Source organism: Ammospiza nelsoni, chromosome 1, assembly GCF_027579445.1.
Source record: "Ammospiza nelsoni isolate bAmmNel1 chromosome 1, bAmmNel1.pri, whole genome shotgun sequence".
Lineage (NCBI taxonomy): Eukaryota > Metazoa > Chordata > Aves > Passeriformes > Passerellidae > Ammospiza > Ammospiza nelsoni.
In genome coordinates this window covers 132,548,316-132,573,138 of record NC_080633.1, presented here as the reverse complement: position 1 = coordinate 132,573,138, position 24,823 = coordinate 132,548,316, and the positions used below count along the sequence as shown (strand labels likewise).

At 41.1% G+C, this 24,823-nt stretch overlaps 1 protein-coding gene and 1 non-coding gene across 2 annotated transcripts; both read right to left on the bottom strand.

The window, feature by feature from the left end:
• Positions 1–2,407: 2,407 nt before the first annotated feature.
• Positions 2,408–13,753, bottom strand: CFAP418 (cilia and flagella associated protein 418). The gene is made up of 6 exons (XM_059483911.1): positions 13,650–13,753; positions 11,747–11,846; positions 9,306–9,376; positions 8,743–8,808; positions 7,862–7,957; positions 2,408–5,969 (listed from the first exon to the last, which is right to left on the bottom strand). Exons 1-6 carry the CDS (start codon positions 13,751–13,753, stop codon positions 5,810–5,812), a joined length of 597 nt encoding a protein of 198 aa, XP_059339894.1. The 3' UTR covers positions 2,408–5,809.
• A 196-nt stretch (positions 13,754–13,949) lies between these two features.
• Positions 13,950–14,031, bottom strand: TRNAS-AGA (transfer RNA serine (anticodon AGA)). Its single transcript has one exon. It is a non-coding gene; the product is annotated as a tRNA-Ser (tRNA).
• Positions 14,032–24,823: the final 10,792 nt, after the last annotated feature.

Below are 24,823 nucleotides of genomic sequence, written 5' to 3'. Positions count from 1 at the left end.
TTCTAAGCAGAGGAATTTACGGTACTAAGGAGCTAGAATATTATGTGCTGGTTTGACTGCTGTGAAAATGCCTTTTCTCCTTTCTGCCTCCCAATTCTTTAGCAAAAAGTTCTGAAGCTGCAAGGGTTTCAGTTTCACTAAACTCTCTTAAAAAACTTCAATATCTTTTGCTTATATTTGAATAACGGCTTTTAACCACTGTCTAAGAGGGTTTCACAAACCCTGAATATCTTAGCTCTTATATCTAAATATAATATATATGTTAGCTATTATCTCTAAAGACTAACAACAGGAAACAGGTTTCAAAAAGCTACAGGAAACCCTGAAAAAGGGAATTGGTGGGGGGGTAGATTCACCCCCATCTTCAGGGCCAGCCTGTGGAATTGCAATCATAAAAGATTCCTAGAATGGACGCCTCCCATGTGAAGTTTTGTCCTTGCTTTTGGCAAATGGACATTTGATCTTCTCCCTGCAGCATGGTAGTTTTATTTCTTTCACTTATGTGTGTCTTTAATTTAGAAGCAAACAAAAACCAATGGCTTATTTCTTATCTGAAAAAAATGTTTTATCAAAATATATATGAAACCTCTCACAGTGTGCTACTCAGCCTTGCTTGTTCCTTTCTGCTCTATTAAATTTTTAATTCAATTTTTTCTCCTATTAGAAGAAATCCAGTAAGTAAAGAATGAAGTGACACAGAGGTCACTCACCTATGGCGTAACTAGGCTAAATTTAGATCATACTCCCTATTTTAAGAATAAAATAATTAAACTTTAGTTTCATGGTTTAGGTATGTTTGTGCTTCTAGTTAAAAGCACCTTGTCACTTCTTCACTTCTGCAGAAACAGACAAACTGTTTCTTCACTGGTTATTGGAAATCATGTTTATTTCCATGCACTTTAAGTCTGCTTTGTACGCTTACTCTCTGGACTTCCAAAGAACCAGAAGAGAGTTCAGAGTGAGACTTCACTAACCTCAGCAGTGGCTCATGGATGATGGACTGCAGGGTGCAGGTCTTTGGATGATTCTCATGCTGCATCTCAGACTGCTCTGCAGCATTTCTGGTCTATATTGCTTTCCTACACCGACAGGAACAACTTTTTTTTTGCATTTACATTTTGAACTTTTAGTATTTCCTTTTAAAGAGCTGTCACCTTGGGTGATGTGCTACATAAATTTTATATTGAATATTAGAAGATCCTAACATATGCAAACTCTACTTGCCAAAATTATTTAACATTTTCAGGGAAAATTAATTTGGGCAGGGTGAAAAAATCATGAGGGAGTTCTGGTTTTCTACTGATGTTATTAGAAGATAAACATACGCAAATATACCTATATATAGACACAGAGAGAGTTTTTAATGCTTCTTTACATGCCAGTTAAAAATTTAATCTACTTCAGTATTGGTCAAGGACCACCTGAAGACCATTTGGATGAATTCACACAAAAATCAATTGGAATTCCTACAGATCTGGCTATCCCACTTACAATGACGCTAGTAGGAGACAAATGCAAGTCTTGGTCTGTTGAATGTAAATCCCTATTACAGAAAAAAATAGGAGTATTAAGAAGTGAAGCAGAAGCCTGAACTGTAACTCTCAGCGGTGCTGCTCTGCCCTCTGCAGACTGGACTGAATAATCACATATCAACCCTGATCACGTACTTCTAACTCAGCAGAAAAAGAAGTTATCAAAGTGAATGAAACACACATGAACATCACTGTGATGCTGCAGGTCCTAAATAAGTCAGGAGCACTCCTGAGGCAGTGACTGAGTATCCTCGCTGTGTCCACACTGCCAATTAAGTTGGGGAAATAATTATTGACTGAATAGCGCCCATGCCTGGAATCCAAATTCAGAATGAGGTACAGGAAGTATTTATGTTTGTTACTCCAATGTAAGCCACACGGCATTTCTGGATGGTGGAGAAACAAGTTCCAACTTCCACATGCAGAGCAGCTCCTCCCTGGTACCAAGAAGGGTTTCCTACAGCAAGACCTGGGGCATGTGGACCACAGCCAATGCATGACTGATACACCAGGCTACCAGCACCCCACTCTGCAAGTTGTTTAGCTATCTGACACCCTGCCTCCACCTTCTATCCTTTACTAGTAAACATCCAAGAAATGTGGCAAATGCATTCACCTTTATGACCTCTCTATAATTTCATGTGCTCTCCTTGTGTTAGCTAGTAAAGAATGTTAAAGTTTCTTTAATTCTCCTCTATTTGCTGCATCCCCATTGATGTGAGAAAACACACCACAGTACTTATTGCTTCTTATGAGCTGGACAATGCTTTTGAACTAAGGCCATGTCATAACACTTCTGACACAAACCATCATTTTTATAAGGCTTCTCTTGGATAGGAACAGTACACAAGAACTCACACAACACACGATTCAGGTTAGTTCCAACTTCTCATTTTATTAAGTGCTGACATTTGAAAAACTTTTTCAAAGCACACAAGCCAAACTCTAGACATCAGATGTAGCACTCACAAATGAGCAGCACCTGATGTTCCTTTACTCCACTTGCCTGCAGTTACCAGGTGTCACACTACAGACAGAATGTCAGGTCTTCTGAAAAAAGAGCCTGGCAGGAAGAAAAATTTGTGTACACAGCTCCCAACATAGCACTTCTTGTATTGTGTGACTACCACATGTGCTGGTTACATGACCCAAAGACTCACATTTCAGGAAACAAGAGAAGTAGCAGTCTTTCAGCAAGTGGCAGCATTTGCAGAATATCTTCAGTACAAAACTAAAATAGGCGTTTGCACAAAAAAATATCTTTATTTGATATAATACAGTGCAGAGCTTGCAATATGTAATGTTATTATGCTTCTGTAAGTGAACTTTAATGGCAGGTCAATTCTTAATAATGACTCTTCTGAGCCATATTCACCCTCCATAGTTTGCAGGTAAAACAAGTGAAAGGTAAGTCAGAGCAGCATATTAAAATTTGATGGAATCTCATTTTGTCATCTTTCATTGCTTTTGTTTTTTTGAGGGATCTGGTGCAGACTAATGGGACAGGCTAGAAAATTTCCACGCATATCAGTAAGCAAAATAAAAGTCTTAAATTTTCATCTTGCCCATTTCACAAATGGAAATGGTATTATTATTCCAAAGCAAAAAATTGGAGGAAAACAGTGGTCATGTTTATACTTAGCAACACTGTTCTCCAGTACTTCCATTTGACAACAGCTGAATTGCATTCTTAAACAGAATTCTTTACGTATTCTTAAACAGAATTCTCTACATAATCCCTGCTATCTCAGATAACTGACACAGAAATATCACTTAGGGTTTGGGTTACATCTTGAGGACCTTGTACAATCTGACAATACCTTCATCAAACGTACATTCAAGCTCTAGTTTTACCTTTCTTTACATTCTTTTCATCTGAGGTGGTTTGGAGTGATTTGTAACATGTAAACGAAGAAAGCAAAGCAAACGAAAGCAAATCTTAATACTGCTCCTCCTTCCAATAAAATAATTGTACCTAATGATGCAGCAATTATTCTCAAATCTACAAATATGATAAATTCTGAAAACCTGTACCAGAAGTACTATTCTGTACCTGTTTGCAACTTCCCTTGGACAAAAAGCTGTCACATCCCACCACTCTGACCAAGGCCAGGAACAAGTTAATTACACTTGAATAAACCTGATTACTTCAGGGGAATGTTCAGGGTACAGGAGACATGCTCCCTTTCCTAGTCACATAAGACTTGGTCTCATGAACTGAGATGGGAATTAGGATTTCCCTCATTTTTGGCTCACAGGTTGCAAGGCCTTGTTGCTTGTTTCTACACTGTGGCACAAGTTCCAGTACAATTCTAGTCAAGACACCCTGTGGAACTACTTGGTCATGAGTTTCAAATAGCCTTGGAAGAGAAAAGCCAAGGCAACCCAGCACTTTTTGAAATGCATTCTTTGAGAAGAATGGAAAGCAGGTTTCTTCTTCCCCAGAGCTTGGTACCTCCCTCTGGGTTCCTCTCTTATTTTAGCACTGATGTTCTCCATGAAAGTTGCTTGGGCCCACCTGAAGAACACCCTGGAATACTCACTGCGTACAGCCCAGGGCTACAACTTCACAAAGGACAGAAAAGCAAGCAGAGCTCTTTTAGGATCTGACTGAGCAGATCAGACTGGTCTCTGGTCCTGAAACTGCAGTTTTGGACTCTAGCAGTTGAAACTTCAGCCCAAAATACCAAATTCACTGAAAACAACACATGAGCCTAAATATGTCTACACCATCATGCCAAGTAGTACCTCTGCAAAGCCAAGTCACCTCTCACTCTCCAGCAAGGCTGCATGGGCCCTGGAAGGAGCAGTCTGGAGCACTGAGGAAGCACTGCCAGACTTCCCAGGCACACTGCTGGGCTCTGCAGGCTCTGAAACAAGCACCCATGGAAGGACAAGGTGAGCAGGGTGCAGAGTGCATGATGCCTCCAATCACTACTGAGATCTGCTCTTCCAGAGAGTGACAGACACAGGTATCACCTCTATAAGACCATACAATTGTTTTGGAAAGGCTCAGAAACAGAACAAATATACAGATTAGAACCATGAGCACAACTTCAGAGAAAGGAAAATGGCTCTGTAAAGCTAGAATTGCCCAAAGTAATTCTGAATTTATCTGTACAGATACACATACTCCACAGCAAAAACACAGACAGACTTCCCATATTGAGACACTTTTCAATGTAGTAAATGACAGGACTGGTTATTCCTTCCTCCCTCTCCCCCTGAAGAAACCTCAAATCTATCTTCTGTGTTATTTATACATAATGAAAAGCAAAAGCTCATGAACGATTGTAAGCAAGACAACTCACCAAGCAATGCTACTGAGGGGAGTGTGTTGAAACAGGACAGTTGCACTATCTAAAGACAAAATTTTTTCAAGAGAAGCTGAAGTGAAAGGTAAGTGAAACTGAAAAAAATCTGAACTTGAACATCAGTGGGGATGTATATTTTCTCACTCTTAAAAGCTTGAGCCTTTTTCCATTAAAAATACTGATAAAAGAGTAACATAGACTTCAGAGTCTCTTTAAAATTGCATATTTTAAAATTGCACATTTAATAATTGCACAATAATTTTTTCATTTCTTGTGCAGTGGGGGCTGAAGAGAAGTTCAAGAAATTCACTGTGGCAGAAGTCCTTAGTCAGCAGAAAGTGCTCTGAAGAAAGCAGTAGGAACTGGAAGAAAATATTCAGCACCTGCAGTTTTGGCTACTGGTGGGTAAAAGTAAGTAAAGTTCTGGGGTGTGCTGAAACCTTTAAGATGAGAGCTGATCCCATAGTAATTTTTTAAGAGACAAACAACCACTTGCTCATTAACAACTATGAGCAGAGCAGAAGAGCAGGATTCACTTCTGTGCAGAAGTTCATGTGCTTGTGTGTCATGGTTGTTTCCCAGACCATCATTTTGAGTCCAGGATTCTGCAGACATGGGAAAAGAGGCTCTCTGCTAGATGTGAGGAAGAGTATCAAGATGCTTTGCCCATGCCCAGGTCTGTTATTTCCCCTTCTTTTCTTTAACACTACTGAGTATGAACTTTAACCTCATTTAGCTTCCAGAAAGCCTCCAAGTTGGTTATTTCTCCTAACAATTCAACTCCCCACACTGCTTGAAAGACAGTTAAATTTTAAAAGAAGTTTTCAGGTTGAAATCTGGGTGTTACAATCTATTTCTAGATCTAAGTATTCAATTTTCCATCTGTTCTCAGAGAACTGCATAGGAAACAAATTGATTTTAAGAGCCATTTCCACACAAGTAGGTATCCTACACAAGAAGGCTTCATTCACCATGTTTACCACAAACCCAGCGAAGCTGCTGCTCTGTTTGAAGGTCAGTTAATTCATCAATGGATCTCCAGCTGCACTGACAAGCATATGCACGTGCTCCTTTCTTCTTTATCATCTTTGCTCTTAGTTTACTGAGCTCAGGCATGTTATTCCTGCCAAAGAAGTGAATTCATCTTAGGATCATGCTGGGCTGTTTTGGATTTTTTTAAAGAAAAAATATTCATGAGGCCATTTCAAATCAGAAGACATCTTGACAATTTTGAGTACTGCTGTCATGGATTAATTTAGGGATATGTTTGAATTCTGTTTTGAACACTCCTTTCCTGAGCTGTGTAGTTTCTGTGTTCTCAGATAAACTACAGACTGGTGTTTTTGTAAACAATGTTATCTGTTGGGTTTAGATATTTCCAGTCAGCATCCAGAGAAAGAACTGTGAAGCAAACCAAGCAGAGCTAATTCTTGTGTTAAAAAAAATACCCAAAAATGTATTTATCTTATCAAACTTACTGTAAAAATTGCTATGCATAATGGGTAAAATGATGGAGTTAAATTTTTCATCAGGAACTACTACTCAAGGTGATTGCTAAAGTGACTGAAATGAAATGGCCATAAAAGGGTAGAATGTACATCAAACCACAAATAATTCCTGTGCAGCCATTAACCATAACAAATGAAAAATCAGCATGTTATGACAAGAACAAGTTTTTTCAAAAAAACCAAGTGAAAGTGTAGCATTTTTGCTATCTCTGCTCTTATGGCCTCCTCCTGGCCACTGGACACTGAATCGCTCAAAAACAACATTAACAAGCCCAATTAAATAACAAAAACTCAAAACAAGTATCAAGGGAAGAATTTTTAGAAAAAGAGATCAGACACCTATTGATGGAAGGAAAATGTTTAACCTTAAAGTTTGCTTTCTAAAATTCAGGTTTGTCAAAATTAACAGTTAAATCTCTTGCTACAGATTACAGATTTTAATTAATGTTACAGTTATCTGATACTAATGACGATCATCTTATTTTCTTCTTTCATTTCATTTATTAATTTCAAGATCTGAGAAGCAAAATAATTTTGACTTGGGGTAAAAAAAAGACTCCCATTTTTGTTTAAACTTTTTCCACTACCAAACTAATCTCAGGAAGACTAGTGCAGAATGGTATTTTTTAAACTGCTTTAAATAATGGGAAAAATAATGATATGCAATAAGAAATACAAATTTTGAGACCAGACGAAAAATAGTGGAATAACCAAAGATGTAACACAGGCAAAATAATGGAAAAGGAGCTGCTATCTCCATTAATGTTCTTCTCTGACTGTCACATCACTCTCAAGCACATAACTCTGAACACATCCACCTCTTCCATCAGCTACCAGGCTCACACAGAGGCTGTACTAAGAGGAATCCAAATCTGTTATCTATTACTACACTATCTTTCACTAAGTCTTGGCATAAGCTTTAGAGAAACAGAAAATAAGAACTCATTAAAGTCTTCAAAAACTATTTAAAGAATGAAAAACATCACAATACAAGCAGAAAACAAAAATCCACCTCTTCATTTAACCAAAATTTGCTTCAATAAAGAAATCTGTTAAGAAATAAAGCTGTTTGATTTTCACTGAACGTGACAGCACACCTGATAGTGGAAAAAAGAACATCTGCCTTGAAACCATCACAGTCTGTAAGAGTGCAGGTGAGGTGCAAAGCACATGCTGAACACTCTGTATTCATGTTGCTGACATTGTAGATACCCTGCACTGGTTGGCAGAGTCCAACCCATCACATGGATTACCTGCTTATTTCAGCAATAAGCTGGGCTTTTCATCCATGAAACTTGAATTCTTTTTAAAAGCAGAGGGAGTGTCATAGGAGAAGAGATAGAAATGGATGAAAACAGATTTTGGGAGATGTTTCTTCCCCCTCCCCACAGACTGTCCCACCTTATCCCAAACAGGCAGCATGCAGTGCTAAGGGCTTTTCATCTTTCCTGCTCTTATTGAGCCTAAAAGCAGGGCAGCACAGCACCAACACCCACCCCAGACACACCTGAAAAAAAGATAATCACAGGACTGATCCCAGACGTAGTCATTGAAAAGCGACACGCGGAAGTCACAAGCAGTGCAGCGCAGCCGATCACACGCTCTGGACAAAGAAGAACAATCAGAGAAGCTGACTGATACAACATACATCCACCATAAATGGGTCAAAGTACAGCACTCAGAAACACTAGCAGTAATGTCACCTAATCTTAATGCCTTTACATCTCTGGCATGTTCAGAATTATGGTATGTGATTTAATTATAAGTTCATGTATTATTTTTACAAGTTCCTATCCTCACTGAACACATAAAATAAACTGATATTCATTTGATATATTCTCCTTAGTCTTCCTCACTGATACAACACCTGGACAGCATACAAATATGTGCTGAATGCACAATTATTTACTACAAAAAATGCCACATGGAAATGCAGTAATGTTCTAAAGGATGTTGTGGATAAATCATCAAAGTATCTCTTCTGCTGAATTCAGCTGCAATTGCAAAGTACTCTGACCATTTTCAGTTCAGGTTCTGGGAGACTTCAACCAGCCCAACCACCGATTTAAGTCAAGTACTTGGCATCACACACAAAGATAAAGAGAGGCAGGGAAAATAACACAGCAGCAATTTCCTTAACTACTTGTTACTGATTCTTGGTTTCACGTCTCATTTGCAAGCATTTTTCACCTCTTCAAATAAGGAAAAGGCCAGTGGTCAACAACAAAGGACTGGAAGGGACCAGCTGATTTCAAGGGCAGTTACCACTTAGACGAGTGCAAGGCTGTCCTGCCCAGTTCAAATGCAGAATTTTGAACCACCACAGAAACACAGCTGTGAATAAAAATAATGATAAAGCAAGTAGCACATATTTTTCAGGTTTCCTACCTTTTTGAAATATTTGTTCCTATCCCAGATGGTGAAAGGCTTCCACCCAGGTACACTGGACAGCATCTATATGGATTAATTAATTAAAAAAAATTGAATAGGTTGGAAAAAGCAGTACAATATTTCTCCTAGTTTAACAGCATGGTATTTATAAAAAAATATAAGCAAAGCATCCAAATGCTTGTAAACTACAGAATTTTACAATTTCCATTATCAAATTATTCAAAGAAAAACTCTACAAAAAACACTCTCTATGCTGAATATACAAAGATCTACATTGCTGCATTTGATAAATGTATATGTCCATAAGGCAAAGGAAGATGTTGTTCAATAGCTTAAATAATTAATAAATTTATAATAAATTATTTGGACCACATAAAAACACATTAACATAATTCTTTGAAATTACCTGCTTATTTTTGTTTTTTCTTTAAAAAGACTGTCTCTCCTCTCAATGTCTTTCTTAAGAAATGCCAACACAGATTAAACAGCAGCAGTATTGTCAGCCTGATAAGAAGTTATAATCAAGCAATGTCCAACAAGCCAGAACATTTTTCACCTACCTTTTCCCATGTGCCTGTACAACAACACTATTTCTTTCAGGTGTGAGACTTGCAGAATTAGACTTCAATTTCTGTTTAAAAACAACCAAAGAATAAAATGCAGCATTACAGCTAAGTCACAGTATTCTGTTTTACTTAATAAGCAGGAGCCAGAAAATCTCAGTCACAGAAGAAGGGGACTAAGACTTTGGGAATTTTCTTGTTCAAGTTTGTGAGGCTCTGAAGTAACGGGTAAATAAGGAACAAGGTTTCTCTTCCCACACTGAATTTCCAGCTCTGGATGAAGGAATTCCCCACCACATGATCACTAAGACTTTAAAATCAAGACTTAGTATTTCATGCCCTCCTTTAACTAATTTTGCTTTTAAAACCAGTTATAATTTGGAACCCTCTTCCTAGATGTTTTTTAGCTTTTGTTTCATTAAAACCCATCAAGAACTTAGATATTCAAAAAAAAAGAGTTTTTGAAAGGTTTCTTATTTGCTGCACACAGAAGAGTTTATTTGAATTCTAGAATATGAGAACTCTAGTTCCTGAATGGGAAGTTTTAGGGATATAAAATGATAAAATTATACAAATTTACTGGCATAATTCTCTCTCCTTCAGATGTATAGAAGTATTTTTTGTTGTTTCAGATTTAGTCACTCTGTAAAAAATCAAAGACAAACAAAACAAAATCAATGTCACTCATGAACATAAGGGAATCTGCAGGAGGTTATGAAGTGTAAGTAACACCATTTTCTACTGCTGATACCCAAATGAATATCAATTTTCAATGCCTTCTATCACTGTAACTGTCTTGAGAATGTAAACTTGCAGCTTCATCTCCATCTCCTGCTGTGAAGTGAGAGGACATTTGCAGAGAATACAAAACGGGGAGCAGTGGTTGGTGTATCAGATGACTGAGCTGCCATTAAGAGGGACCTCACATGACTTCCAGAACTGGGGTGAGAAGAATCTCTTCAAGTTCAGCTAAGGTGAAATGCAGACTCCACCCCAGGGGAGGAATAATCCTTATGCACAGAACACCATGTGGGCTGGCCAGGCAGAAAGCAGCTTTGCAGAGAGGGCTGTGGGAAGTTCAGTCGGTATCAAGCTGACCATGAGCCAGCAATGTGTCCCTGCAGCACAGAGGGCCAACAGTGTCTTGGGATACATCAGGAAGGGTGCTGCCAGCATGTCCAGGCAGGTGATCCTTCCTCTCTACTCAGCACTGATGAGATAGAATCAAGAATCATTTCAGCTGGAAGGGACCTACCCCTGCTCAAAACACTGTCAGTTTCAGCAGCTTGCCAAGGACTGTGTCCAGCTGCATTTTGAACACCTCCACAGACTGAGACTCCGCAACCTCTCTGTGAAGACTGTCCCTGTGTTTAACCACCCTCACAGTAAGAAAAGTGTTTTCTTGTGTACTGATGGTATTTTGTGTGTTTCAGTGTATGCCCATTGCCTCTTGTCCTGTCACTGGGCACTATGGAGGAGAGTCTGGCCCGTCCTTTACTACACCCACAGCCCTTTACACACATTGATAGGATCTCCCTGGAACCTCCTCTTCCCCAGACTGAACAGCCCCAGCTCTCTCAGCTGTTCCTCATATGACAGGCATTTCAGTCCCTTAACCATCTACATGGGCCTTTGCTGGAGGCTCTCCAGTAGCTCCATCTCTCTCTTGTATTTGAAGACCAGGACAGGTCACATTACTCCAGACTGGACCTCACAGACATGTCTGGAGCACTATGCCCCATACAAAAGAGGCATGGACATAATGGAGTGGGCCCAAGACAGGACCATCAAGGTTATTAAGGATTTAGACCATCTGACAACCAGGTAGCAGCTAAGAGAGTTGGAATTGTTTAGCCTGGAGGAAACAATGGTCAGGAGAACCTTATGAAGGTACGTCAGGGAGAAATAAAGAAGATGTAGTCAGAGTCCTCTCAGTGGGATCACTGACAGGAGAGGCAATGGGTGTAAACTGAAGTACAAGAATTTCTACTCAAACATACAAAAAATCTTTATGACTTATGAGAGTGGTCAAACACTGGAACAGGCTACTTAGGTTGCAGTCTACATCCTCAGGGATAACTGAAAGCCATTTGGACACAGTCCTGGGCAACTGGCTCTAGGCAGTCCTGCTGAAGCAGGTGGTTGGACCAGATGATCTCCAGAGGTCCCTCTCCCAACTGTGACCATTCTGTGATTCTGAGCATTGACACTGTGCTCTATTCTGAACTAGCATGTCTTTTAATTTCCCCTTATTGCCTAGGTAAGTACATCTCTCCTGCTCCTCACAGGATTACTGCATTTTCCTTTCTGTTTTATTTTCCAAGTTTATTCTACAGCTTGTTTTCATTCATGTTTTGCTTTAAAAGTTTTAGCTTATGGTGCTTTCACTTCCCTTGTTGAACCTGACTTGTTCTGAATTTCTGCAAACCCCTACTCACCGGAGGTGTTTTGGTAAAGCTGCTGTCATTACAGATTTCATCAATAATGTCATCCAGATCTTCTTCGCTGCTGCCAGCACTCATTAACACTTTAGCTGATCTGAAAAATAAATAAATCAGCCTTTATTTTTGTAGCAAGACTATAGCAATTGTAAGAACTGTGAGTTAAAAAATACAAACAGTTACAGCCTTTTTCCCCTAATATTTTTGTAGTATCTCAGGGAAGCCATCCAAATAATGACTAAACAGATGTAAACTGCAGGATAACACCTTTCAGTGATTGTTGAGTTGTCCCATCATAGGTCTCATTTTTGCTTGCTTCTTTTATTTCCAACCACGTCCAACCGTGAATAAAACCATGACAGTATAACCCCTTCTACACTTACTGGGCAATTAACTGGACAACCCTGATTTTTCACATTTAGCTTCAGCAGCAGGAATATGATAAGGTCAGAGGAAGGTCACTACTCAAGCTACACAGCTGCAGGGGTCCTGAAGAGAATTCCTGCAGAACTGGATGCATTTAGAAAGATCACCAGAACTTTGCTTTTGCTCAAGTAACACTCAAGTCTGCTGTTTGTTAGCTCTTTGTCAAAGAAAGAGGCCTGTAGTACTGCTGCATTAACCAATCAAGAACAAATCTACTCCTGAGAAAGAAGAAAACTGTGTAATTGTTTTTTCAAGATTGTAATTAGATTGACTAAAATTAAGTGCTCATCTAGCCATTATGCAAACAATGTGGAAGTCCAGTAATGTGATCAAAGGCGCTGGTGTTGCTGGTCTTGCATTAGTCATTGGATTCTTCAAGATCCTTTCCTGAGACTCTGAAATGTGTGTTGGGTAAGTGCTCAGCAGCCCATCTGTGGAGATATCTGGCCAAGCCTCTCTGGTCCACAGACTTTCCAGAGGGAGTCTGAGATGCCTGTGAGGGCTGGGATGTAAACCTGTTGGTCAGGATGGAAATCTGATGTCTGATGGAAGCCTGAGGGCAGGCTGGGATGTCAGACACGGAATGCTTGGCAGTACTGTAAGCAATGACCCTGCCAGGACCAAACTTGCAAAATCACCATTTTGAAAATTGTGGAATTTGAGGCAGATACCTCAAAGTGTAGCATGTAAGTGCTTACTGTAGTGGATAAGGTTAATAAAGTATGAACAGAAAAATTATGAACAGAAAAAACCGACCAGAGAGAAGAGCATGAAGCTGTGTCAGGGAAGATTTATGCTGGATATCAGGAAAAGGTTCTTCACCCAGAAGGTGTTTGGGCAGCGGAACAGGTTCCCCAGGAAAGTGGTCACAGCACCAGCCTGACAGAGCCCAGGAAGCCTTTGGACAATGCTCTCAGGCACATGGTGTGACTCTTGGGGTGTCCTGTGCAGGGCCAGGAGCTGGATGTCAGTGATCCTGGTGTGTCCCTTCCATCGCAGAATATTCTGTAATTTCAGTGAAATGACTGAAGTATCAAGAGAATAAAAACTTTGATAATGCTACTGCTAAAGTTCTTCCTGCTCTAAATCGTGAGATTTATGGATATTTGAGGTCAGTTGTATATAGAAAGGTTATATCATAAGGTCAGTAACAGAGCCAAGTAATCCCCAACCCAGAAGGCAAACCAGCTCAGCTTTTAACGCCATTTTTAATCCAAGGTTGCGGTACACGCAGGAGACAAAGCCTGTCTGAAATAACTAAACTCGCTGGCATACGATGTGGGTCTTTCACAACACGGGCTGCAGGTGACACTCGCCGACCGCCGGCCCGGTTCCGGCTCCTGAGCCCGCCTGTTTCGGGTTTTTGAGAGGCCGGGCCGCACGGGGCAGATGGGGAGCTGCGCTCCACCCAGGGGCGCCTCGCCCGGCGGGGAGAGGGGTGTGAGGGCGGCGGGACCGCGGCGGGAGCGCTAACCTGCCCTCCTTGGCCGCCGCGGGCTGCTCCTGGCCGCCGCCGCCGCGCCGGTGGCACAGCCGCCTCTCCACCTCGTCCAGCAGCCGGTCCAGATCGTCCGCCATCTTGCCGCCCCGCGGTTGCCAAGGCGGCGCCGGCAGGGGCGGGGTCTGCCCGCCCGCCCGGCCGGGTCGGGGGCGGCTCTGGGGCTTCTGCGGGGCGCGGGCCGCGGCTGCCGCCCCGCTCCGCCGCTCCCGGGATTCGGCAGTGAACAACGGGGAAGGGAAGAAAAAGGAAAAATGCCAAGCCACGGGCCGCGGCCGTAGTCGGCAGGATTCGAACCTGCGCGGGGAGACCCCAATGGATTTCTAGTCCATCGCCTTAACCACTCGGCCACGACTACGCATGCTGCAAGGAGTCTCACCGCCTTGCCATGACTGGTTACAAAAAGACGCGTGGTTTGGTACTTGGCCCCGTCTTCCTCCCCGGGCTCGATGAAAGGTTTAAAATAGAGGTTAAACTTAAATGCGTCTGTCATACAGTTCACTGCGCTGGATATTGGTCTGTTTAGAGCACAGCCAAACGGTTCGGCTTTGCTAAGTCCCGCGGGAGAAGCCTGGTTTTGTTTTTTTAATTTTTTGTTTTGTTTTGTTTTGGCGTAGATTAGGAACAGTTGTGGAGAGAGCGGCCTCAGTCCCCTTAAAAGCAGGATCACTCCCCCGCTGGCATCCCCCATAGCGCCTGGGAAATGGGGGCAGGCATTTTTGAGGAAAACCCCATAAAGGTGGCTCTCACTTATGGCCCTGACAATAAATCCGGACAAACGTGGGAGGTGTCAGTCACCAGTCTGCCAAGGTCAGCTCCGCTTTCTCTCTCGTCAGAGACACACGGGAGGGGAGATGTCCCGAGATGGGTCCAGAGTGTCAGTCAATGCTGCATAGTATGATATTTTTTTTAGAAATATAATGAAGCAATTGAGAGAGAGAGGTCCTGTTGAGCTAAACAGAGCATTGCCATCCTTAGGTCAGCTGAGACGGAAAGCACGGTGCTTGTACCCTCCCGTTGCCAAGATGGCTCAAGATTTCCCAGCCTGTGATGAGGTGGGGTCTGCTGTCCTTAAGAGCTCCAAGCAAAGCCTCTCAGTAACAAGGTATTTTACAATTCTCTGTGTATTTCAATTAATGAGTTGCAAGCCCTGTCTGAATTCCCTTGTACTTAAGCATTTATTTCATTGTTCCATTTTCCTCCCCACATATCTCAGGTCCCTGTTAATACCCTGCCTGATCCATGGCAGTGCTGCTGGGGGAAATGTGTTGGGTACAGGAGTTGTGAGCTTTTGCTGGGTTGATGTGATGGAAGAAACTAAATAGCATTGATGCTGCTCCAGCTCTTTTAAGTGGTCCCTTGGCCAGGACTCTGTGTCATGTAGGTAAATTCAATCCAGAAGAAGTGGATTTTTGGGTGGAATTTTTACATTCATCTCTTGCAGCTGTGGAGAGTTTAAACTAATCACAATTCTCCCCAGTATGCTATCATCTCTGTAATTTGAAAAAGGATCAGGAGCCCACAGGCTTGGAAAATCTTGAAGAAACTCTTGTCCTGAAATACATCATCACATGTGGAAAAGACCACTTGCTGCATCATCTTAAAGGAGCTTAAGAATGCTGAAATCCAGTATCATTCTGGCATTCTTTCAAATGGCTTCAGAAATCTGAGTACATTCTCTTTTGACTGCACAACAGCTTCTTTCCCTTTCCATCAATCCTGTGGCTGTCAGTGTATTTGTTGCAAGGTGCCAAAAATGTATGGAGTGTCTATGGGATGATGGTGCCAAAGTCAGGGGTGCCTCGAGGCCTTCTCCCATGAACTCGTTGCAGCATTTGCTCAGTTGGAAAGCATTTGAAACCGAAAAGAAAATGAAAAAAAAAAAAAAAAAAAGAAAAAAGGCACAGACCTTTAAAAATTGTTGAACTGAAAAGACTGGCTTTGTGCAGATTGCTGCCTGCTGTTTAGATCCTTGTCGTTCAAAACTTCTGAAAGGCCTGATGCAATCAAAGAGACTTACTGGGTCAAATTGATTCCAGACTAGTCCCTGGAATCACACAGAGGTGAATCTGACATACTGGGCCTTCAGCTAAGCTGTGGCCAGACGAAAGGAGTTGAGGTCATGCCCTGAATTTTGTTCTCTCTTAGAAAACCAGTGAAGTGGCCTTGCTCAAATCATGTCTCCTACTGACTGCTTGGGTACAAATGGAAAGGTTACTGATTGCTGAGGGCTGCAAAAGTACAGAATGACCACTTTGATGATGATGGCTTCTTTCTCTCTCTCTTTTTTTTTTTTTTTTTTTTTTTTAATATTGTCTCAATATATCCTTAGGAAGAGAGGACAGAAAGCTGGAAGGCTGTCATGGGTGGAAGCCATAATGTTCTCTAATCCTCAAGCTACTGAAAGCTTTCTCAGTGATGCTGATAAAACTGGATTTTGCCACAACAGTGATGAAGACAAAAAAAGAATTTCTAGGGCCGGATGGGCTGAAAAAAAGAGAAAAATTTTCTCTTTTCTCTGGGAACCAAAGTGAGCCTAAATTGAGGTTGACTAGAACTCTTCTCAGCCCTCTTCTCTGAACAATGAACTCCAAGGGGCTCAGGTAATGGTAAGAGGACAGCAGAGCCAGACAATGCCAAAGTAGTTTCTGAGTGCTACCCATTGCCAGACAAGAGGGAAATGATTGCAGGGAGGCACTCTGCTTCTTGATATGGTGATAGCATGTTGCAGGCCTTTCTGCCTTCCAATCTCTTGCCCCAGAAGTTGGGATGGAGGTAATGCAGTGACTGCCTCTCCCCAAGGTGTTCTTCCGCCTCCAACATATGTAGAACTGCACAACTCGTTGCTCCCAGCTGCAGGATATTACTTTAATCCTGTTCCTTGTCACAGTTCAGTATAACATCATTTTGAGTGACACTGCTTATTTCTTATTAGTAGTACAGTGCATCAACATGAGAAAATTCAGAGCTAAATCTAGATTTTTGGCCACATATTTAACCACTAGCAAGCATTCCTGTGAATGAAAATTTTCTGCTAAAGATACCAGATTGGGAGACAGCTTCTTGAAAAACCTCTTGGCAGCAAAACTAACAGTATATGCAAGATTCCTCATATAACACTGGCTTGTGATGTTGAGAGACAGCCTGGCATCAAGGGACAGTTTAAGCTGGAGGCTATCCCGGTCTTGGACTAGAGTCTCAATCCTTCCATTGAAGGTGCCAGCTCAGAGGGTGGATTTTCAGTTCAGTTTGCTGGCACATGAGGGGCATGAGGACTGGAAAAACTTCCAGTTGCTTCCAACCTTCCTCTCCATTAAAAATTTCAAGGTTAGAGTATGTGAGCAGCCACCACCTGTTGCCTGGGTTACACAGTTCTCTTGTAAAGGAAACTATTTGTGAAGAACAGGTAAGTGTCCAAAATGGCAATCTTAGCCCTTGCTGTGAGGGGTCAGCTTCCTTTTGGATGTTTGTAAGCATACATGCTTATGTTCAAATGAGTATGATGTGGTGCTTACCAAGAGAAGTAGAAGATTTTTCAGGACAGTATACAAAACAAAAAAAAAAAAAAAACTTGTCTAGGAGCCTTTTAGCATAATCCTCAAAGCTTCTTATAACCATGACATTTTGATCTCTGTGAGGGCATAACAAACACTGGAAAGATTTTTTTGGAAAAAACCTGTCAGCTTGTAAGGCTGTGTAACAAGGAGGTCACACTTCCAAATCAATGATAATTATGTGTAACTTTGAGTAAAAATGGTGTTGCCAGGCACTGTGTAGCTTTACTGCACCTGCATTCTCTGGCACCAAGGGTGTCAGTCCCTGTAAAGTGGAGCAGAGGGAGGCACATGGTGATAAAGCAGGTCAGTGCAGAGAACATGTCACAAGGTAAAAATGTTTCCATTCAACAGATAGAAATAATAAGTAGTAGTAAATATAAGATAATTGGCCTGCCAGGAAGGACCTAGGCTATGAGAATGTGAGTAGGAAGGAGAAAGCATCAAGCACAGAGGACTGGGGACTTCTGTGGAAAAATCCTTCCTGCTTGCTGCCCATTGCACAGCTGTGGTGAGAGACAACATCATGTAAAACCAGCCTGGCTGAGGGAGCTGAAACCAAAGCAGAGATAGTGTTACATCACCCTTGCCAAGGCTGGAAAATATTTTTCAGGGATGATTCTCCAGAAGAGTTGTGAGCTAGGAAAAACTATCCTCTAAGCCACAAGGGCATGGTGTGAGTGTACATGTGGGGGTGAAGGTGCTGTTTGTGTGAAGTCCACACTAATATCCTGCTCCTCAGTGGGGCTGATTCAGATTTTTCTTCCTGAGCCTCCAGGATACTGCATCTCAGAGGGAGACAGATGTGACAGCTGGCAGGGCTGGTGTTGTCACACATCAGGTTCCAGGTACACTCCTTTATTTCACTGCATAGCAGTGCGCTTTGTTTCACTGCATAGCTTCCTTTTCTCAGTACAAGAATCCGGGTGAGTAAAAATATATGTTAGGCAGAATCACACCTGTATGATATGAATGCTATTTGCATGTGTGATTTTGTACAGACTTTTACAGTTAAAAGACTTAGAAGAATGGCAAGAAGAACAAAGACTTTTTCAGGTGAAAGCTTCTTCATAAAACCTCTCTCTAGAGCTCAAATGCTAAAAAGAGATCTTCATGTCTGTGAGTAATGAAGTTTTCATTTGGACTTCAAATAAACAGTTTTTTTTTACCAGTGCAGTTTTCAAAAGGAGAAATGTTAAAGGGCAAAGTGAAAATTAAAAGCTAGGACCTCACTGATTTCAGCAGGGTCAGGATTTCGTACAGAAGGTGAAAATCCAGTCCATCTCATTGCAAATATCTGTTCCTTGCTGTAGGATGGAAACTGGTAGCTCTCTTTCCAGCTCTGGCTGCATCTCCCAGCAGAGGGCATTGCAGAATGACATTAGTGTTCTTCAGCAATCTGGCAGAAGGTAAACCGAACTTCAAGGGGTTGTTTGGCCAGTCTAAAATTTATTTCATGACCTGAACTGGAAGAGTAGATCATCAGTCGTTTAAAACCAAATGATGCTGCTAGCAAACTGTAGCTGGAAGATAAAAGGAATTTTGTCTTGCACTCTAAAAAACCCTAATGCCTGAAAGAGAAAGCAAATGCCAGAAAGCATTTTTTCCTCAGTTTCTCTATCACACAATTTATTTTAATTTTTTAGATGACACTGTAGGCTGAATTGCAAAGACTTGTTTCAGGTTCAGATCTTCTTGACATTCTGTAAAAAATAATAAACTGTTTCCTATAAAAATTAATGCAAAATTAAAATGATAATGATGTGACCAACAAGAAGAAGAAAGTTCAACATTTGCAGTGGATGGGGATAAGAGGCATAATTTAAAATCATGCAAGTAAGAAAGGAGATTTTTCAAAAGACTGGGGTGTGCTGTGTATCAAACCAAGAAGCTACAGGGTACCCTGAGCAGTGCATAGCCTTCAATGCAGGCTTCTCTCTTCCCTGCCATCTTCCCTGAGCCCTGCATCCCCCACCCATGGCACATCAGGAACACACTCAGGGGCAGACAGGGCAATACCTATCCTGCAGACAGGTCTTCTGACCCTGTCTCCACATTCTGGCTGGTTCTGTCACATAACAGTTATGCCAATCCACCTTCTGGGGGCAGTGTGCATGGATTTGATGTAAAGGAGCAGGTTGACTCTGTAACACAGGCATTCTGTTAAGTCTTTGTCTACAGGCAGTGTTCAGTCCAGCTTATTGTGTGGTCACCCAGCAAAGTGAGTGGGCACATACTTTGGCAGAGAAGAGTGAGGGAACTGAGGGCAGGAGAGGCTGAGAAATGTGTGGAGCAACAGTACATTCTCTTGTTTAGCATTTGTTCTTTGGCAGGTCACAAGAGGATTCCATGGGTTTGAAAATAGCCATTGTAGTTTTAAGGTGGAGAAACTGAGTCACCCAGGTGACTGTAGCCTGCCCAGACTCATTAGATAAAATCAGGATAGAGGTATTAAGAGCACTCCCACCTCTCGTGTTGATAAAGTCTCAGCTTTGCTGTACACTCGCTGAGCTGTACCATGTCTATATGCTACGGTGAAAAACACTTCCAAGTCAAAGCAGTCCAGGTGGGCAAGAGTTAAAGAGCAAATTCTACCACCTTGATCTTTGATAACATTCTCACTCAGGTTAGTTTACAGTGTTAAAGCCAAAGGGACTTGAACAGAGCAAAGGTCCTGCATCTGAATTTCAATGAGTGATATTGAGGGAGTGATTGGGGTATTTTATACACACCCTAAAAATGCCTAATAGGCATTCAGCTCTGGAGCACTTGAAAGGATTGTAACCTTTCCTACAGTTTAACAACACATTTCTCCATAAAACTAACTTGAGAGAAATTCCCTGCATTCCCACACTGAACACTTAGCAGTCTTTTCAAACTTATGTTATTGCAGTAAATATAGCTTATAACCATAAAATTAAGGTTATGTAGACTTGTAACTTTTTATTTTATGCTAGCTCTGTGGGCCACTAGCAATTTCTACAGAGGTTGCTGTCCTGAAGTCTGCAATGAATTACATGAGTGAACTATGAAGCAACAAAACTCAGAAGAGTAAGAAGAAACAGAAAACAACCCTCACTCTTTAAAAAGACACATTGGGTGTTTAAGGGGAGAAGGGCAAACAAAAGGAACTTCTCATGCTTTACCATATCAATTTAAGATAGTTCTTTGTGCTGTACAGGGAACTTGCTAGTACACATAGCTGTGATTGCACTCATGGGCTGTTTAATGGATACAGAATTACTCAAAAAAGGGTGATAGATCTTAAAAATAACAAGTGGTATTTTCTTGAAGTGCTACCAATGAGATTCTGACGACCTGTGCCAAATGAAGCTCCAATGAGTAAAATTTAGATGATTTTTACTGTAATGTACTAAATAAAATCTGTTTCCATCTAGCTGCTTCCTTGTAATTTATGTTACAGATTGATTGTGAAGTTGCAGAACCTCTGGTTTCTACAGAAAATGGGCTCTGCTTTTTTTATGTCGTTTTACAGTGCCTAGAAAACCTTTGGCTTTCCAGTAATGTAACTGTAAACTACACTCTTAAAAAGATAGTTAGCTTTTCTTTTTCCAGTAGTGACTGTGGACTGACTATAGTGTCAAAGTACCTCAGCTTTTGAGTTCCTGAACAGAAATTTTTTGAAGTCTGCTGCTTTTAAGGAAATAAGTGATCAGAAATTTTTGGAAATTAGCCCTCTCTATGGCAGATTTGTTACCTCCCACTACTTCTGTTGTCTTGAAAATTTTGAATGCCAAGAACTACCTAATGAACAGCCTTGTTTTTCATGATAGCTCAGTTTATTGTAAATCTGTGATTACAAGCATTTGGACAGCGTGGAAATTGGATGCATCTTTAGTGGCTGAGACCCTTAGCTAAAAGAAATACAGCCACAGCAGGAGGGGGCTAAGGAAAGGAGCAATTAATTTAGTTTTCCAGTAGTATTGCAACAACACAGGCATCATAATTTAAAAGCCTTTGGAACAGTCTTCTTAATTTCTTCCTATCCCATTCCCTCAATTTCTTGTCTTGATCTGGCTTTTGTTCACTTCATGCAGCCTGCCAGACCAAGCCAAGGCTGCCTGGACCCAACCAGTTGGTCCCTGACGTAATCCCGAGTGGTGACCTGTGAGGCCGACCTCACGTTTGCCAGGCACAAAAGGACCCACTTGGTTTTAAAGTGCTGGCTCTGTTTTGCGAAGAGCTGGCAAAGTATGTTTTTCTTTTTACTTTTATAGCTTGTTCCAAAGTCCATGGAGGATACACAGCTGGCTGGCAATACCACAGCTAATTCCATGGCTGCAGAGTCTTAAAAAGCCTCTGGTGGTGATGTTCAAAAGCAAGGCACAGGAGTAGTGTGCACTGTGTAATACGTGTGCTGCCTACAGACCTTCCTGCTCTCCACAAATGCATAACATTAGTGAGGTGTTTCATTAATCTGTGATGGAACTAAAGCAGATGTTTCTCTAGATAGCAAGGTCTAAGTGCTCCTGAACTATGTCAATTCTGCTTTTACCCCCTGGTTCTTGCTCTCTGTGTCTAATGCTACCGAAAGTGAATGACAATTCCAAACCTGTTTTACAGTTTGGAAATTGATTGTGTCAGGGAGAGAGAAAGCTGTTCTTTTGAAACTCTAAATATTCAGGTTCTAAATTAATTAGTGTTTTTCTCTTGTTCAGTTGTTTATTGATGATTGTTCTGTTTTCTCTAGAGTATCTATTTTTATGGCCTTCCTTTTTCCTTCTTGATGTCTGTGGCTCTGGAAAAGTCTGTAGGACAAAAAAGAATACAAATTTACTGAAATTTCATCTAAATCACAACCCAGAAAAGCAGCAAGTAGAGAAATAAATAGTAATAACCCTTTTGGAACTAATCTCATCTCTCTCTTCTGATTAAGGGGAATTGCAAACATAATACGTCTCTGTAGTAGCAATCCCAAGGACAATTGCATGAAACATGGCAACTAGACAGGTCTCCCAAACGCTTGCTGGTAGCTAGGATGAGATAGTTCGAATTTTCCTGTTGTTGAGTAAAGTCACCCACCCAGTCTTTACACAATGGCTGCCTGTGGGTACTGACGTGAATTATCTTACTGTGACCATGACACAGCTCATCGCCTTCAGTCAGCTAAATGTCAGCATGTCTTAATAACATAAAAATATCAGGATGTCTGCAGCTGGGGCTCACACTTAGATTTATGTCTCCAAACAGGGAAGATCTACTTTATATTCTTAGAAGAGCAGGACAGTCCCAGCTCTCAGGGCAAAATCTCTAAAACCTCAAAGGAATGCATCAGAGCAGTGTTTCTTTCACAGGTTGTGTTTGTCTCTTCTTTTGTGATTCCCCATTCCCCAAACGTAGAGATTAGTGCTCTTACTGAAGGGGTGAAAAATCCATGCTCAGTTTCCTCCCCTGCTCCAAAAAAAAAAAAAATACAAAAAAAGGCCAGAGTGATTTTTACCACCCATTTTGGGAAAAGGATTTTTCTCCTTTTTGAAGAGATGTTCTCAGTTCCTCTTATGATGCAGAAAAAAGCCCCAAGACTCAGTGGCTACCATTTAATGATTTTAGTTGTTACATTAATGAAATTGCCTTTGATGTGTTCTTAGGGACTTCTCCAGTGTGTTTCCAGAGTCTTTAGAGTGATTTTTAAATTTAATTTTATTTTTTTTATTTGCAGAATTAATGGATAGGAAAATATCTCCATCAGCCTTAGAGCAGAGACTGGAACATGAGTCCCACTTTTTCCAGGTGAGTTTCCCAGCAGGATACACAGCCATGTTTATGTGATTTTTCACCTGAGAACCTGGAGTTGTGCCTTGTGGTTAGGGCAGGGAGTTTGAACCTTTCAGGTAGAGAAGGGAACTGCTCAAGTGCTCTATCCAGTAAGCTTCTGCATAAGACACTGATGGTAGAATCACTGTACTACAGCTTTTCAAACACCTAATGATCTCTATCTCGTTCCTGAAAGGGCTTCAAGAGTTACTTTGGAGCTCTTGACCTCAAGCAAAAGTGTGTTCTCAGCACAAGGAAAGGAGCTTCAGTTTGGGGTGGAAGGAGGCTGCTAACACCCTATTGTTGCCTGTGTTTCATGTTAGCTGGATTTATGTCCTCTTGGTGCTGAGGGTATTGGGCCCCATTCCTGGGATTTCTGACTCAAACTGCACATGTGGGGGGAGGCTGGTTTCTATTTCACCACCAATAATTCAGGCATTGTGGCTCTTGGCATTCAATCCTTTCTTCTTGCATTATCAGAACTACACAGTTGCCTGGTGGTGTGGGTCTTGGTTGCTCAAGACTAGAGTTCATCTATGCAGCTGTTCATGTCTATCTCAATGGTTGGGATTAATTAATCTCTTTTCTTTATACCATTTTTCTGGGGAATACACTTGGGAGGAGATCCAGCTCCATAGTATTTTTATTTGTAGATAATCCAAGTTTTAAATATTAATTATGTGCCAAGCATAACCAGGAACTCATTCCATGGGTACTGCCTAAGTCCATCCTTAAACAGATATCCATCTTTTTCACTCAAGGCTTCTCTGAGGCTTTTCCAGTTGTCTCTGGCACAGTGTATGGTAGAAATCTTGACTGGAGTTGGCAATGGGATAAATAAATGCAGTGTAGTCCATGACTGAGGTAAAGAATGGCATTAGATCATTACCTTAATCAAGTATTTCAACTGCAGCTCCTCTGTGTGGATCACATGATGGCCAGTGGTTATTTGTGGTCAGTGGGTCATTTGTTTGGTGCTTTGGCAAAAAGATGAGGGGCAGAGAAGAGGGAGGAATGAGGAGGCGAACAGATACCTTGGTAAGGGGGAATATGTTAATGAAGTGGTGGAGGAGGAGCCTGGGCTTGACTGGTGCTTGCTGACTTCACCACAGGCTACATTTATTCAAAAATCAAAGGGGTGGAGGGGAGGGGAGTTTCCTCTAATAGGAAACCTGAGATTTGCTTTTTGTTGGAGACCAATGTGTTAGCAGTTGTCTATACCTACTACCCAAGCACAAAGCTTTTGTATGATTATAAAGAAAGGTTGTTAATACACTTTTAAGTTTGTGTCTTTTACTTATTTTTACAAATATCGATGGTATGTCCATCATGGAAAAACCAAGACTAGTTAATGAAAGCTGAGCTGCAAAAGCAAAGTCTTCCTATGAATGTGAAATGGAGTTTTATAAAATTATGTGTTTTATAATCTTTATGAATTGTGACTGGTTTCCAGACTGAAAAAAAAAATTACAGTATCTGCAAAACTGCACCTGCAGCAAGGCTGTATAGTGCTGGTGAAAAATGTGTATCATGGATTATTACAGTTTTGGGGTTTTTTTGGTGCTTGTTTTATTTTGTTTTTTTTTAAGGTTATGGATTTTCCATTATTTATGACAATTCCTTTAGGACAGCACTGGAGTCTTGAGTGTTAAATGTGTTCATATGCTCTGGGGTACCTGCATGCAATTTAAATGGAAAAGAAGATAAGTGTGTGAGAAGATTGAGCTCTACAGTCACTGGAAATTGGAAGGAGAGAAATTTTTACAGCTAGATGTCACAGTTAAATCTTAATTACAATCTTACTGGTATAAATCCAGTGTA